The 18,404-nt window shown below is 47.3% G+C and overlaps 1 protein-coding gene across 1 annotated transcript in view; it reads right to left on the bottom strand.

The window, feature by feature from the left end:
- Positions 1-18,404, bottom strand: part of fndc1 (fibronectin type III domain containing 1) — a 98,699-nt gene that overhangs the window by 35,926 nt on the left and 44,369 nt on the right. Inside the window, exons 9-14 of the mRNA XM_071412994.1 lie at positions 17,282-17,389; positions 16,596-16,790; positions 15,114-16,336; positions 12,906-14,198; positions 12,617-12,728; positions 12,033-12,386 (exon numbers count right to left, since the gene is read on the bottom strand). Of these exons, the coding sequence (XP_071269095.1) occupies positions 12,033-12,386; positions 12,617-12,728; positions 12,906-14,198; positions 15,114-16,336; positions 16,596-16,790; positions 17,282-17,389 (3,285 nt within the window). The remainder of the gene's footprint in view (positions 1-12,032; positions 12,387-12,616; positions 12,729-12,905; positions 14,199-15,113; positions 16,337-16,595; positions 16,791-17,281; positions 17,390-18,404) is intronic.

Below are 18,404 nucleotides of genomic sequence, written 5' to 3'. Positions count from 1 at the left end.
GATCTCATTGGAAATGAGTGTGATCTCATTGGAAATGAGTGTGTGTCACGACTTCCGCCGAAGTTGGTCCCTCTCCTTGTTCGGGCGGTGTTCGGCGGTCGAAGTCACCGACCTTCTAGCCATCGCTGATTCACTCTTCGCTGATCCACTTTTCATCATCGCTGCAGTATGCGCGAGGACGTCCGTCTGGAGTTGGCCTGCAGAGACACCACCCTCACGTTCGACCAGCTGGTGGACTTGTCCATCCGGCTGGACAACCTGCTGGCTACCCACGGACGTTCAGATCGGGGTCTGGTGGTTCCATCCTCCCGCACCCCCTCTCCGATACCCATGGAGCTGGGAGGGGCGGTGCGCAGGGAGACCGGAGGGGGTCCAGCTCGTGCACCATCTGTGGCCGCAGAGGTCACGCTGCCGGTCGGTGCCGGGTTGGTTCCTCTGGGGATCGAGGCAACAGGCAGGGCGCTCTGGCGTCACCCCAGGTGAGCCGGCACCAATCTCACCCAGAGCCCTCTGTTGCACATATGTTTGTGTATGTCACTTTCCCTGAGTTTTCCCCACATTCCCAGCATAAGGCGCTCGTCGATTCATGCGCGGCTGGGAATTTCCCATGGTGCTGGGCCTACCCTGGTTAGCTTGTCATAACCCCACTGTTTCTTGGCCACAGAGTGCTCTCACGGGGTGGTCGCGAGAGTGCTCAGGTCGGTGTTTAGGGGTTTCCGTTGGTGCTACTACGATGGAGAGTCCAGACCAGGTCTCCACCATGCGCATTCCCCCTGAATATGCCGATTTGGCTCTCGCCTTCTCCAAAAAGAAGGTGACTCAATTACCACCCCATCGACGGGGCGATTGTGCGATAAATCTCCTGGTAGACGCTGCACTTCCCAGCAGTCACGTGTATCCCCTCTCACAGGCGGAGACTGAGGCTATGGAAACGTATGTCTCCGAATCCCTGCGTCGGGGGTACATTCGGTCCTCCACTTCACCTGCCTCCTCGAGTTTATTTTTTGTGAAGAAGAAGGAGGGAGGCCTGCGCCTGTGTATTGACTATCGGGGTCTGAATCAGATCCCTGTGAGGTATAGTTACCCGCTACCGCTCATAGCCACAGCGATTGAGTCAATGCACGGGGCGTGCTTCTTCACCAAACTAGATCTCAGGAGCGCTTACAACCTGGTGCGTATCCGGGAGAGAGACGAGTGGAAGACGGCTTTCAGTACCACCTCAGGGCACTATGAGTACTTTGTCATGCCGTATGGGTTGATGAATGCGCCATCAGTCTTCCAAGCCTTTGTAGACGAGATCAGGGACCTGCACGGGCAGGGTGTAGTGGTGTATATTGATGACATTTTGATATACTCTGCTACACGCGCCGAGCATGTGTCCCTGGTGCGCAGGGTGCTTGGTCGCCTTTTGGAGCATGACCTGTACATCAAGGCTGAGAAATGCCTGTTCTTTCAACAGTCCGTCTCCTTCCTAGGGTATCGCATTTCCACCTCAGGGGTGGAGATGGAGAGTGACCGCATTTCAGCCGTGCGTAATTGGCCGACTCCCACCACGGTAAAGGAGGTGCAGCGGTTCTTAGGGTTTGCCAACTACTACCGGAGGTTTATCCGGGGTTTTGGTCAGGTAGCGGCTCCCATTACCTCACTGCTGAAGGGGGGCTTGGTACGCTTGCAGTGGTCAGCTGAGGCGGACAGGGCTTTTAGTCACCTGAGGGCTCTGTTTACCTCGGCTCCCGTGCTGGCCCACCCGGATCCCTCTTTGGCTTTCATAGTGGAGGTGGCCGCGATAGGTGGACAGATAGGAGCTGTGCTCTCTCAGCGCTCGGGTACGCCACCGAAGCTCTGCCCCTGTGCCTTCTTCTCGAAGAAGCTCAGCCCGCCGGAGCGAAACTATGATGTGGGAGACCGGGAGCTGTTGGTTGTCGTCAAGGCCTTAAAGGCGTGGAGACATTGGCTTGAGGGGGCTAGACACCCTTTTCTCATCTGGACGGACCACCGCAATCTGGAGTACATCTGGGCAGCGAGGAGACTGAACCCTCGCCAGGCAAGGTGGGACATGTCTTTCACCCGTTTTGTGTTTACCCTTTCCTTCAGACCAGGCTCCCAGAACGTGAAGGCAGACGCATTGTCCCGGCTGTATGACACAGAGGAGCGGCCCATGGATCCCACTCCCATACTCCCCGCCTCCTGCCTGGTGGCGCCGGTAGTGTGGGAGCTGGACACGGACATTGAGCAGGCATTACGTGCAGAGCCCGCTCCCGTCCAGTGTCCCGCTGGGCGTCTGTACGTCCCGTCTGCTGTTCGTGACCAGTTGATCTATTGGGCCCACACGTCACCCTCCTCTGGTCATCCTGGGATCGGTCGGACAGTGCGCTGTTTGAGCGGGAGGTACTGGTGACCTACCTTGGCTAAGGACGTGAGGGTTTATGTTTCCTCCTGCTCGGTGTGCGCCCAGTGTAAGGCTCCTAGGCACCTGCCCAGAGGTAAGCTACACCCCTTACCCGTACCACAGCGGCCTTGGTCGCACCTGTCGGTGGATTTTCTGACTGATCTTCCACTCTCACAGGGTAACACCGTGATCCTGGTCGTTGTGGATTGTTCCTCTAAGTCCTGTTGTCTCCTCCCTCTGCCCGGCCTCCCTACGGCCCTACAGACTGCGGAGGCCTTGTTTACACACGTCTTCCGGCACTACGGGGTGCCTGAGGATATAGTGTCTGATCGGTGTCCCCAGTTCACGTCTAGGGTCTGGAAGGCGTTCATTGAACGTCTGGGGGTTTCGATCAGCCTTACTTCAGGGTTTCAGCCCGAGAGTAATGGGCAGGTGGAGAGAGTGAACCAGGATGTGGGCAGGTTTCTGCGGTCCTATTGCCAGGACCGGCCGGGGGAGTGGGCGGCGTTCGTGACCTTGGCCGAGATGGCACAGAACTCGCTTCGGCACTCCTCCACTAACCTCTCTCCCTTCCAGTGCGTACTGGGGTACCAGCCGGTTCTGGCGCCTAGGCATCAGAGTCAGAATGAGGTTCCTGCGGTGGACGACTGGTTCAGGCGCGCAGAGGAGACATGGGAAGCTGTCTGTGTTCACCTTCAGCAGGCCGTGACGCGCCAAAAGGAGAATGCAGATCGTCACCGCAGTGAGGCGGGTCTAGCTCTCGACCCGAAACCTGCCCCTCCGCCTGCCCTGCTGGAAGCTGGGTCCGCGGTTTGTGGGGCCATTTAAAGTCCTGAGGAGAGTGAACGAGGTTTGTTATAGGTTACAGCTTCCACCCGATTACCTTATTAACCCCTCGTTCCATGTGTCTCTCCTCAGGCCGGCGGTGGCTGGCCCGCTCCAGGAGTCTGAGGTGCGGGAGGTTCCTCCGCCCCCTCTAGACATTGGGGGGGCCCCGGCGTACTCCGTTCGCTCCATACAGGATTCGAGGCGTCGGGCGAGGGGCCTTCAGTATCTCATGGAGTGAGAGGGGTACGGTCCGGAGGAGAGGTGCTGGGTTCCGGTCGAGGACGTGTTGGACCCTTCAATGCTGCAGGAGTTCCACCGTCTTCGTCCGAATCGCCCTGCGCCTCGCCCTCCGGGTCGTCCCCGAGGCCGCGCGTCAAGGGGGGGGGGGGAGGGGGGGTACTGTCACGACTTCCGCCGAAGTTGGTCCCTCTCCTTGTTCGAGCAGCGTTCGGCGGTCAAAGTCACCGACCTTCTAGCCATCGCTGATCCACTTTTTATTTTCCATTGGTTTTGTCTTGTCTTCCATCACACCTGGTTCCAATTCCATCAATTACATGTTGTGTATTTAACCCTCTGTTCCCCCCCCATGTCCTTGTCGGCAATTGTTTCTTGTAGTGCTTAAGCACGGTATGCTGGTATTTACCGTGTTTTGTTTGACCCATTTATTGTATTGTTCTGTTGACGGTGGTTTATGGATATTAAACGACACCGTTGTAAATCAGTTTTCGACTCTGCCGCCAGCACGCACCTCACTACAGTGTGATCTCATTGGAAATGACCCAGACGGTGTTCCTTTCAAAAGACAACTTCTTCCATAATTTTTTCCATTCCTGGGGTACCAGATATTGAACATGATGCTCGTTTTGCAGTAGATTACTGTATGTTCATGGTTCTGAGAAAAGGAGAGCGGCACACTCTAGGAGCTCAGATGCAATAATTGAATAATCTAATATTCAACGTTTCGACAGACAAGCTGTATTCATCAGTGTATAAGCCTAACAAATGTGTAAGGATTAAGTCAGCGAGGTCAGTGAAATGAATGAGTTACTTCCAGCAGCACCAGTTGGTCTGGCCTGTGGAGTGCCAACGAACCTCTGCATGACATCATCATGTGCCTAAAACACAGCCTTGAGCCAATGCAATTTGTCCCACACGACTATTCTATAGCAAGCTAATAGGACTAGGTGCATACGAGCAATTGTTTTCTTATTGTGCTTAAACTATAACATCATAATGCTCACCAAACATAACATCATCACAGTTGCCCCATTCACTAAAACCAGTGACCATGCATTACCATAACATACCATAACATGACATAACATGACATGATATAACAGTCATCACACGCATCAATATCAGAGAACAGAACAGTGCAGTAGAGCATGCCAGGGCATTCATTCTCTCTGGGTTAGAAATGCAGTTCACAGGGACTGTATTGTTGAGTTGGCCAGATAAAACATCAGAAACACAGCCGACGATGGAAGGAGCCCCAACCCCAAACCAAACAAACACACAACTGACCGCATCAAAAAAGCAAAGACCACAGGCAAGGAAACATGAACTAGAGAAGATTGTAAACAAACAGATTAACTGATAGATAAACATTGAAACAAGGCAGGCTCAGCCCAGTGGCCTACTCAATAGCTAAAGGATCAGGCACCATGGCAACCGTACCCATGGAGTCCATTTCCATTCCTGAGGATTCCTCTGTAGGAAAAGCGTGACATGCTATAGCATGACCACAAACCACACTATACACACACACACATACTGTGCATACACACATACATACACACACACACAGGATCTTAAATTGAGTCAGTTTGCTACAGCAGGAAAATAATCCTGCAGCAACAGGAAATGTGAATTATGATGTGGATTATAATTAATGGACATTTTTGTAGGGGTTGATACATTTTTTGTTATAGCAAATGATGTCTGAAATGTCAAAGTGGGAATTACAAACTTTAAAAGCCTTTTAAAAACTCAAATACACTACAACTTGCAGCTGTGAAGGAAAATCCTCAGCAACAAAAGAGTGATCAAATTAAGATCCTACATCTGTACACACACAGAAAAGGCACAGCCATATGCACCTATACACACGCTGTAACACTCCCTCTGTATTCAAGATACAGTAAAAAGCTGAAAGTAAACGGTGGAAAAAAGTAGTGCACTGTTTTGAGTTAACAAATAAGTATTTCCTTCTTTATTTGTTCTTAGTCATCTCAAATGCCTTATTGTAAACTCAACACAACTGGGCATAGTTATTCCATTATACTTTCAAAGAGGAGACTTACATTGCAAAGCGTACTACTTATGCCTGTCTGTCTTTGAGTGTGTATTTGTTACAATTTCCCCTACTAGAGCCCTATAAAATGTATTTGTCAGAATGTGAACTTTGTGTCATCCCTATGGAACACTTACCCAGAAAACTGTGTGTTAGTGTGTGTTGATCGTGTGTCTTGTAGTGAGACAGCTGAGCTCAGGGAGTGGGTTTGGTAGGGGTTTTACCCAGCCCCAACGGATGTGGCTGGCCCTGGGTTCAAATACTATTCTAAATAATTTCAAATACCTTACTGGTGCTTGTCTGAGGTTACCTGGCTTATTGGCACCAATAAAATAGAACCAAAACTGCAAACCCTGCCAACTTCAGGCAGGCTAGGGCAAATGATCAAAGTATTTGAATGATTTTAAATAGTATTTGAACCCAGGCCCTGATACGGTTCCAGTGTTCTCTGAAGACACAAATCTCTCGATTGTGCCTGGCCAGATCTTGCAGGGCTCTCTGGCCACAGACAGGATGTACTTATAGTTAGCATGTTATGGAGATGGGTAAACAATAACAGCTTACAGACTAACTGATGTCAGAATCCCTTCTGATCCACTGCTTTAGCATGAATAGGCCGTTACAGACAACATGGGTCAGTTTCTCCACTCAATCTCCATTGAAAGTGCTTTTCTGCCCAGACAGGTTTAATCAGGGTCCGGGAAACCGGCCCTATCAGATACTGTGAAATATTGTTAGGGTATGATAAAGTGAGAGGGCATTACATATTTGGTCATTTGGCAAACACTCTTATCCAGACTTCAACTAAACTAGGTAGATTAATTTTATACTGTTCTTCTTCTTCTACTACTACTACAACTACAACTACTGCTACTACTACTACTACAACTACTACTACTACCACTACTACTACTACAACTACTACTACAACTACTACTACTACCACTACTACTACTACTACAACTACCACTGCTACTACTACTACTACAACTACCACTGCTACTACTACTACTACAACTACTACTACTACCACTACTACTACAACTACCACTGCTACTACTACAACTACAACTACTGCTACTACTACTACTACAACTACTACTACTACTACCACTACTTCTACTACAACTACAACTACTACTACTACTACTACTACAACTACTACTACCACTACTACTACTACTACAACTACCACTGCTACTACTACTACTACTACAACTACCACTGCTACTACTACTACTACAACTACTACTACTACCACTACTACTACTACTACAACTACAACTACTGCTACTACTACTACTACTACTACCACTACTACTACTACCACTACTACTACTACTACAACTACAACTACTACTACTACAACTACTACTACCACTACTACTTCTACTACAACTACCACTGCTACTACTACTACTACAACTACCACTGCTACTACTACTACTACAACTACTACTACTACCACTACTACTACTACTACTACAACTACCACTGCTACTACTACTACTACAACTACCACTGCTACTACTACTACTACAACTACTACTACTACCACTACTACTACTACTACAACTACCACTGCTACTACTACTACTACAACTACTACTACCACTACTACTACTACTACTACTACAACTACCACTGCTACTACTACTACTACAACTACTACTACTACTACTAGTAGCTGCTACTACTACTACTACTACTACAACTAGTAGCTGCTGCTACTATTACCACTACTACTACTACAACTACTGCTACTACTACTACTACTACTACTACTACAACAACTGCGGCTACAACTACTACTTCTATTACTACTACTACTACTACTACTACTTCTACTAGTAGCTGCTGCTACTACTACTATTACTAGTAGCTGCTACTACTACTACTACTACTACTACTACAACTGCGGCTACAACTACTACTTCTATTACTACTACTACTACTACTACTACTTCTACTAGTAGCTGCTGCTACTACTACTATTACTAGTAGCTGCTACTACTACTACTACTACTACTACTACTACTACTACTACTACTACGGGTAGCTGCTGCTACTAATACTACAACTACTACTATTAGCTACTACTACTGCTACTACTACTACTACTAGTAGTAGCTGCTGCTACTACTACTACTACTACTACTACTACTACTACTACTACTACTACTAATATTAGTAGCTGCTGCTACTACTACTATTACAAGTAGCTGCTACTACTACTACTACAACTATCTGCTACTACTACTACTACAACTACTGCTACTACTACAACTACCACTGCTGCTACTACTACTACAACTACTACTACTACCACTACTACTACTACTACAACTACCACTGCTACTACTACTACTACAACTACCACTGCTACTACTACTACTACAACTACCACTGCTACTACTACTACTACAACTACTACTACTACCACTACTACTACTACTACAACTACCACTGCTACTGCTACTACTACAACTACTACTACCACTACTACTACTACTACTACTACAACTACCACTGCTACTACTACTACTACAACTACTACTACTACTACTAGTAGCTGCTACTACTACTACTACTACTGCAACTAGTAGCTGCTGCTACTATTACCACTACTACTACTACAACTACTGCTACTACTAATACTACTACTACTACTACAACTGTGGCTACAACTACTACTTCTATTACTACTACTACTACTACTACTATTTCTACTAGTAGCTGCTAGTACTACTATTACTAGTAGCTGCTACTACTACTACTACTACTACTACTACTACTACTACTACTACTACTACTACTACTACTAATATTAGTAGCTGCTGCAACTACTACTATTACAAGTAGCTGCTACTACTACTACTACTACTACAACTATCTGCTACTACTACTACTACAACTACTGCTAGCACTACTACTACTACTACTACTAGTAGCTGCTACTACTACTACTACTACTACTACTACTAGTAGCTGCTGCTATTACTACTATTACTAGTAGCTGCTACTACTGCTGCTACTACTACTACTACCAGTGCTACTACAACTACTACTGCTACTACTACTACTATTAGTAGCTGCTACTACTACTACAACTATCTGCTACTACTACTACTACAACTACTGCTAGCACTACTACTACTATTACTAGTAGCTACTACTACTACTAATACTAATAGTAGCTGCTGCTATTACTACTATTACTAGTAGCTGCTACTACTGCTGCTACTACTACTACTACCAGTGCTACTACAACTACTACTGCTACTACTACTACTATTAGTAGCTGCTACTACTACTACTACTACTACTACTACTAGCTGCTAAAACTACTACAACTACTAGTAGCTGCTGCTACTACTACTATTACTAGCAGCTGTTGCTACTACTACTACTTCTACTACTACTAGTAGCTGCTGCTACTACTACTGTTTCTAGTAGCTGCTGCTACTACTACTACTACTACTACAACAACTACTACTACTACTAGCTGCTACTACTACAACTACTACTACTACTACTACCACTACTATTATTACTACTAGTAGATGCTACTACTACTACTACTACTACTTCTACCACTACTAGTAGTAGCTGCTACTACCATTACTACTACTACTACTACTACTAGCAACTGCTACAACAACTGCTACTACTAGTACTAGTAGCTGTTACAACTATTACTACTACCACTACTACTAGTAGCTGCTACTACTACTATTACTACTCATAGTAGGTGCTACTATTACTACTACTACTACTACTACTACTACTACTACTACTACTACTACTACTACTACTACTTCTACTACGTGTAGCTGCTACTACTACTACTACTAGTAGCTTCTGCTACTACTACTATTAAATCAAATCAATTTAATACTACTACTACTACAACTACCACTGCTACTACTACTACTACTACAACTACCACTGCTACTACAACTACTACTACTACCACTACTACAACTACCACTGCTACGACTACTACTACAACTACTACTACTACTACTACTACAACTACCACTGCTACTACTACTACCACAACTACTACTACTACTACTAGTAGCTGCTACTACTATTACTACTACAACTAGTAGCTGCTGCTACTATTACCACTACTACTACTACAACTACTGCTACTACTACTACTACTACTACAACTGCGGCTACAACTACTACTTCTACTACTACTACTACTACTACTACTTCTACTAGTAGCTTCTGCTACTACTACTATTACTAGTAGCTGCTACTACTACTACTACTACTACTACTACTACTACTACTACTACTACTACTACTACGGGTAGCTGCTGCTACTAATACTACAACTACTACTATTAGCTACTACTACTGCTACTGCTACTACTACTAGTAGTAGCTGCTGCTACTACTACTCCTACTACAACTATCTGCTACTACTACTACTACAACTACTGCTAGCACTACTACTACTACTACTAGTAGCTGCTACTACTACTACTACTACTACTACTACTAGTAGTAGCTGCTGCTACTACTACTATTACTAGTAGCTCCTACTACTACTAATACTAATAGTAGCTGCTGCTATTACTACTATTACTAGTAGCTGCTACTACTGCTGCTACTACTACTACTACCAGTGCTACTACAACTACTACTGCTACTACTACTACTATTAGTAGCTGCTGCTACTACTACTTTTACAAGTAGCTGGTACTACTACTACTACTACTACTACAACTATCTGCTACTACTACTACTACAACTACTGCTAGCACTACTACTACTACTACTACTAGTAGCTGCTACTACTACTACTACTACTACTACTACTACTAGTAGCTGCTGCTATTACTACTATTACTAGTAGCTGCTACTACTGCTGCTACTACTACTACTACCAGTGCTACTACATCTACTACTGCTACTACTACTACTATTAGTAGCTGCTACTACTACTACAACTATCTGCTACTACTACTACTACAACTACTGCTAGCACTACTACTACTATTACTAGTAGCTGCTACTACTACTAATACTAATAGTAGCTGCTGCTATTACTACTATTACTAGTAGCTGCTACTACTGCTGCTACTACTACTACTACCAGTGCTACTACAACTACTACTGCTACTACTACTACTATTAGTAGCTGCTAAATACTACTACTACTACTACTACTAGCTGCTAATACTACTACAACTACTACTAGTAGCTGCTGCTACTACTACTATTACTAGTAGCTGTTGCTACTACTACTACCTCTACTACTACTAGTAGCTGCTGCTACTACTACTGTTTCTAGTAGCTGCTGCTACTACTACTACTACTACAACAACTACTACTACTACTAGCTGCTACTACTACAACTACTACTACTACCACTACTACTATTACTACTAGTAGATGCTACTACTACTACTACTACTTCTACCACTACTAGTAGTAGCTCCTACTACCATTACTACTACTATTACTACTACTACTAGCAACTGCTTCAACAACTGCTACTACTACTACTAGTACTAGTAGCTGTTACAACAATTACTACTACCACTACTACTAGTAGCTGCTACTACTACTATTACTACTCATAGTAGGTGCTACTACTACTACTACTACTACTACTTCTACTACGTGTAGCTGCTACTACTACTACTACTAGTAGCTTCTGCTACTACTACTATTAAATCAAATCAAATGTATTTATATAGCCCTTCTTCTGATATCTCAAAGTGCTGTACAGAAACCCAGCCTAAAACCCCAAACAGCAAGCAATGCAGGTGTAGAAGCACGGTGGCTAGGAAAAACTCCCTAGAAAGGCCAAAACCTAGAGAGGAACCAGGCTATGAGGGGCGGCCAGTCCTCTTCTGGCTGTGCTGGGTGGAGATTATAACAGAACATGGCCAAGATGTTCAAATGTTCATAAATGACCAGCATGGTCAAATAATAATATTCACAGTTACTAGTAGCTGCAACTATTACTTCTACTACTACTACTACTTGTAGCTGCTACTACTACTACTACTACTACTACTAGTAGCTGCTACTACTACTACCATTACTACTACTACTACTACTACTAGTAGCTGCTACTACTACTACTACTGCTAGTAGTAGCTTTTACTACTTCTACTACTTCTGCTACGGCTACTACTACTACTGCTGCTGCTACTACTACTACTACTACTACTACTACTACTACTACTAGTAGCTACTACTACTACTACTACTACCACTACTACTTGTAGCTGCTACTACTACTACTACTACTAGCTGCTACTATTCCTATTGCTGCTAATACTTACTTCTACTACTACTACTATTACTAGTAGCTGCTGCTACTACTACTACTATTACTACTACTTCTACTACCACTTCTAGTACTACTATTGCTACTACTACTACTATTACTTCTACTACTACTACTACTACTACTACTACTATTATTATTATGATACTACTATTAATCTGACAATACAGACAGAAGCGCTAGTCAGCGTTAGTCAGACTCACCTTCAGGATAACAGTCCAGGACACCATCAGCATCCAGCATTGGGAATCCATTCTCATCCCTGATCAAAAACGTTCCTGGAGGACAAGATGGGAACACCAGCATGGTCGTGGTCTCCTCTGTGGTCATTTCAGTGGTGGTTGGGAGCGTGGTTAGTTCAGGTGTGGTCGTAGTAGGAGGTCTGGTTGTGGTTGTGGTTGTGGTTGTGGTCCTGGGTTTAGGCCGGTCCAGGCCAATGACGGGTTTGCCACCCACGGTCAGGAACTTGTCTTTGGGGTTGACCAATGGTTGGCTCTCCCGACCATGACCGAACAGAGCCTGACCCTCCTGGTTCACCAATGGGCTGCCCTGGTGGTCTAGTAGGGGAGGACAAACAATCAATGATCTATCTGTGTGAAAACCATTTGAGAAACAAAACAATTAGATTTTGTGCTGTAAGTGTGATATATCCCTTTCTCCGTAATAAATAAGGGAAATGAGAAGTCTTGACATACCAACACATTTACAAAGCTCTTAGGAAAGTAGACATGCAATACTCATAGAAACGGTGTTCAATAAGAGAAGGTATCAGTATACAATATCTCACCAAAGATGGTGCGTCCGTCCTCTCCCAGCACCACCCTCCTGGGTCGGCCCTGAGAGTCCTGGAGAACCATGCCATTCTCGTTCATCAGGACCCCCTCATCCAAGTCCACCACCTGAAGAAAACAATACATACACACCGCAGGGTTGGAGACAAGACTCATACTGTCATAGGGAACATTACATTAAGGAAAGTCTGCATAATGGTTATCATTGCAGGTGAAAAGTCAACAATAAAAATGTCTCCTTTCAATCCCCTTGTAACTTTGGAATTGAGACACAGACACACATACCCATTTGGCTCCATCAGGCCCAGTGATGTACCTTCGTCCATTAGGTTTAGTGTTGTCATTAGGTGTGCTGGACTCTTTGTCACTGGTCACTGTGAGATTGGGGCGGCCATTTTTACCGTTTCCGTTACCAGGCTTGAGGCCTCCGCTGGGGGTTTTACCCCTGAGGAAGGGGTCTGACCGACTGGGGTAGCGCATCCTCGTCCCCTGCCCCCCCAAAGAGTCTCTGGATGAGGATGAGGAGGAGGAGGAGTCTTGAGACCCCTGGCTGTCACCATGGGAACCCTCACTAGAGGAGGTCTGTCTGAGGGAGGGGAGAGAGAGGGAAGGGGGGGAGCCTCCAGTGCTAACACTAGTGCCCCCGTTAACCCTGCGGTCTGGCTCTGGCAGACTAGAGGAGGAAGAGGAAGAAGAGGAAGGGGATGTGTGTGGGTTAGAGGAATCTAACTGTGTGCTCTGTGCTGGTTGTGCTCTAAAGGGGAACTTAGAAGCCGTCTGCCTGTTTGTGAGCAGGGGGGATCTCACCCTCCCGTTGGGACCTAAAATGGGACGTCGGGGGAACATAGAACTAGGGATTAAACCGGGTCTAGTTCTACCAGGCTTGGGGTCCATATTCTCGTTATCCCCACTCTGGGACACCCTGCGGGGGGTACTGGGGGCTGGGGTAGTGGTAGTGGTGGTAGTGGTGGTAGTAGTTTTGGGGACAGGGGATGAGTCTGTGACTTTCTCATTCCTCTCATAGATCTCCTTACTGCCCTCGTAGAGATAGTCCTCCTCATGGTCATTACTGCTGTCCTCCCTGATGCTGCTTCCTCTGTGGACTGGCTCACTGGAGTCTCTACGACCACTAGAGGAGGGGTTGGAGGAGGAAGAGGAGGTGATGGGCTTCCTAGATCCACCTAGAACTGCATTCCTGTTGGGCAGAGAGGGTTTAGGTGACCCCGCCCCCTCCCCGTTCTTTAATGGGTAGTGGGTGGAGGAGGTTTTAGCGTCCTCACTGGTCTCCTGCAATGCTGAGGTCCTCGATTCCCCTGAGGCTCCTGCTGCCCCCGTAGCTCCTGCTGCCCCCAATACAACTGTCCTGGAGGGGGTTCCTCTAAGGAGGGGTCTCCCTGCCCCAACGGAGGACGAGGAGGTAGTCCTGCTCCAGGGAACCCTCCCGTCCGCCCGGGGGGAGGAGGCCCTGCTACTGCTCCCCGTCCCTTTTCCAAACCTGCTCTGGTGACGGTTCCCAAAGGGGTTAATCCTGGAGAGAGGGGGAGCTGGGGTGTTGTAGTTGTTCTCCCCCCTCCCTCTCTCCTCTCTCCTGTCTCCCCTCTCACCCTCCTCTCTCCTGTCTCCCCTTTCACCCTCCTCTCTCCTGTCTCCCCTCCCTCCCTCCTCTCTCCTGTCTCCCCTCCCTCCCTCCTCTCTCCTGTCTCCCCTCCCTTCCTCCTCTCTCCTGTCTCCCCTCCCTTCCTCCTCTGTCCTGTCTCCCCTCCTTTCCCCCTCTGTCCTGTCTCCCCTCCCTCCCTCCTCTCTCCTGTCTCCCCTCTCAACCTCCTCTCTCCTGACGCCCCTCCCTTCCTCATTTGTCCTGTCTCCCCTCCCTCCCTCCTCTCTCTTGTCTCCCCTCTCAACCTCCTCTCTCCTATCTCCCCTCCCTCCCTCCTCTCTCCTGTCTCCCCTCTCACCCTCATCTCTCCTGTCTCCCCTCCCTCTCTCCTCTCTCCTGTCACCCCTCTCACCCTCCTCTCTCCTGTCTCCCCTCCCACCCACCTCTCTCCTGTCCCCCCTCCCTGTCTCCTCTCTCCTGTCTCCCCTCCATCCCTCCTCTCTCCTGTCTCCCCTCCCTCCCTCCTCTCTCCTGTCTCCACCCCCTTTGTCCTCTCTCCTGTCTCCCCTTCCTTCCTCCTCTCTCCTGTCCTCTCTCCCTCTCTCCTCTCTCCTGTCTCCCCTCCCTTCCTCCTCTCTCCTGTCCTCTCTCCCTCTCTCCTCTCTCCTGTCTCCCCTCCCTTCCTCCTCTCTCCTGTCCTCTCTCCCTCTCTCCTCTCTCCTGTCTCCCCTCCCTTCCTCCTCTCTCCTGTCCTCTCTCCCTCTCTCCTCTCTCCTGTCTCCCCTCCCTTCCTCCTCTCTCCTGTCCTCTCTCCCTCTCTCCTCTCTCCTGTCTCCCCTTCCTTCCTCCTCTCTCCTGTCCTCTCTCCCTCTCTCCTCTCTCCTGTCGTCTCTTGCATCCTCCTCTGAGGGATGTGTAGAGGATATGGTCTGGGAATTGGAAGTGGGTTCTTCTTCTTTTGTGGCCTCTGCCTCTGTGTTTTTGTAGTCGTTGTGGTCATTTTTCTCCTGGTGGTGTGTTGAGTCCTGCGCGTTAGGAGTGTGTGAGCCGTGAGTGTGTGACGTTTCAGGAATCTTGCCTCCAGTCGATGTTGAGGCGGACCCAGGTTTGCGGAGTCCAGTCAGAACTCGGCCATTTGGATTCCCTCGAGACAGGATCCCAGGTTTCCTCCTGCCGTAACCATATCCACGGCCCGGCAGAGCAGGACCCCTACCCACAGAAGGTGCCTCGGCCTCGGGCTCTGAGATGGCCTGCTCTGGGGTGGAGGTGGAGGGTTTGGTTTCTGTGACACTGGGCTGGTCATAGGTGTTTTTACCCTGGGCGTAGTTGGTGACCGCATCATCTTTCCTGATGGCTGCTGACTCCTGGCTGTGGGATGGGCTGGAGGACAAAGAGGAGGAGGAGGAGGCACTGTCCATTTCTGCATTCTGTGTCTTCGGCTGGATCACTGACCCTAAGCCTGATGTCCGGGAGAATTGCCGTCGACCAGAGTTGATGCGTCTACCGGAGACAGGTTTGCGGAGAGGGTAGGAGGGTTTGGACGATGATGAGGAGCCCTCTGATGAGGAAACCTCTGTTTTGAGGCTGGGGCTAGAGGTCTCATCTACAGCTGGATCCTTCCCTCTCCCTCTGCCATGGCTCCTGTCCTCCTCCTCAGGTTCAGAAGGAACACCGTTGTTCTGAGTCAATGCTTCTTTCTTCTCCTCCAGAGCCTCGTTAGTGAGCCTCTCCTTCTTCTGTTCTTCTGGATTGGGTTCTGTTGTTTTGTACTCCTCCTGCTGTTCATTCTCTGTTTCTGTCTCTCTCCCCTTGTCTCTGGCTGAAGAGGTACCGCCTCCTAGTTGCTGATTGGTCGCCCCCTTCCTGAACGTGCCCCTCACATCTGAGAAGATGCTGTGATAGGAGCGTGTCTGGGTGAGTGGGCGTGTCCGTCTGGTGGCGGACGGGGAGGATGTGGTCTGGGTGGGTGTGGTCAGCTGTTCGGTCACGGTGTCTAATTGGAGGTCGGTGTCATCGTCATGGTAACTGTCCTGTTCGGTGGTCCGAGAAGGTGTGTGGCTGGTTCTACGGCCTCCCTGGCTCTTGGAGTGATGAGTTGGCAGGGAGGCAGCGTTGTTGGCTGACAAGTAAGATGGAGTATTAGTTAAGTGTACAAACCATTAGGACATTAGAAATGCAACTATCAACACACACACATGCGCAAATACACACACACACACACACACACACACACACACACACACACACACACACACACACACACACACACACACACACACACACACACACACACACACACACACACACACACACACACACACACACACACACACACACACACACACACACACACACACACGCACAGTAGATGTGCTTACTGGTGCCACGAGGTACGGCCACACTGAAGGCTTTGGTTTGAGGGCCCTGGCCCCTCCTGTTGGTGGCCCTGATCTTAAAGATGTAACGGTCCCCAGGCTGGAGGCCGTCTACGATGGCTGAGGTGATGCTGCCGCGGTATGTCACTGACTTCATCCCAAAGGGTTTCATGGCAGGAGCATAGGACATGATGTACTCTGAGGGGAGGAGTACCAGGATCATTACATAGCACCAACAATGTATGTGTTTAATAAAACTGAATCAATAAATTGATGTATAATGTGGTTTAGTATTGATGGATTGATTAAGTATTTAGGTGGGGCTTTGATTGATCAATTGAATAACTGATGGATTCATATTGATCAATTAGTTGACTGTTTGACTGTTTATTTGTCAACACATATTTGACGAGAGATACAGATGTACAAAGCAGGAAATGCCAAGTTGTAGCGTATTAAACATTTTAAAGTTTGTAATTTCCACTTGTAAGTGTCATACCTGATTTGCTATAACAAAAAATGTATCAACCACTTCAACAATGTCCAGTAGTTATAATCCACACAATAATTCACATTTCCTTTTGCTGCATGATTATTTTCCAGCTGTGAGAAACTGGTCAAATGAAGATCCTACATCTGTACAGTGAAATCATCTACTGAAGGATAAGAGAGGAGTGTCATGCTCTGACCACGTATCCTCCCGTTGGGTTCCTCAGGAGGGTCCCAGGTCGCCGAGACGGCGGTTCCCTTCCCTCTCAGCGCCTTCACGTGAAAGTTCTCTGGAGGACCGGAGGGAGCTGAGGAGCACAGACGACAAAAGGGATGGGATGAGAAGGAATGCGTACCGAGAGAGACAACAGAAGCTAGGAGAAGAGAAGAAGGAAAGTGGCTACTTGTACAGTAACAGTACTGTAGTTCCTGCCAATAGGCTTCAAATAGGGAAAAACTAAAGTAAAGTTTGCTATACGTTTCCAGAGAACACACCCCGGAGATCCTCTAAGGAAATTTAGACTAGAGCTCCAAGCAGCAGTCAGGCAGGCTGTATGAATGCTACAATATGAATGCTACACTCATAACAGAATATACTGTATGACTCCAGTATCCAGGATCAGTTAAGGGAGGATGGGAATGATATACACTAACTGTGCTGAATTATGACATAAAGCAATGAGATGGAAATCACAAACTGGCAGAGGTTTTCATTAAGGTATTTTATTAGATCCCCATTAGCTGTTCCAAAAGCAGCAGCTACTCTTCCTGGGGTCCACACAAAACATGGAACATGACATAATACAGAACAGCAATAGACAAGAACAGCTCAAGAACAGATGTACATCAATTTAAAAGGCACATGTAGCCTACATATCAATACATACACATATTCCATCTAGGTCAAATAGGGGAGAGGCGTTGTGCCGCGAGGTGTTGCTTCATCTGTTTTTTGAAACCAGGTTTGCTGTTTATTTGAGCAATATGAGGTGGAAGGAAGTTCCATGCAATAAGGGCTTTATATAATACTGTACGCTTTCTTGAATTTGTTCTGGATGTGGGGACTGTTTAAAGACCCCTGGTGCCATGTCTGGTGGGGTAAGTGTGTGTATCAGAGCTGTGTGTATGTTGACTATGCAAACAATTTGGGATTTTCAACACATGAATGTTTCTTATAAAAAGAAGAAGTGATGCAGTCAGTCTCTCCTCAACTCTTAGCCAAGAGAGACTGGCATGCATAGTATTTATATCAGCCTTCTGATTACAATGAAGAGCAAGATGTGTTCTGGGCCAGCTGCATCTTAACTAGGTCTTTCCTTGCAG

The sequence above is a fragment of the Salvelinus alpinus genome, chromosome 8 (assembly GCF_045679555.1).
Source record: "Salvelinus alpinus chromosome 8, SLU_Salpinus.1, whole genome shotgun sequence".
NCBI lineage: Eukaryota > Metazoa > Chordata > Actinopteri > Salmoniformes > Salmonidae > Salvelinus > Salvelinus alpinus.
The sequence above is the reverse complement of the archived record's forward strand: the minus strand, read 5'-3'. Positions and strand labels throughout refer to the sequence as shown.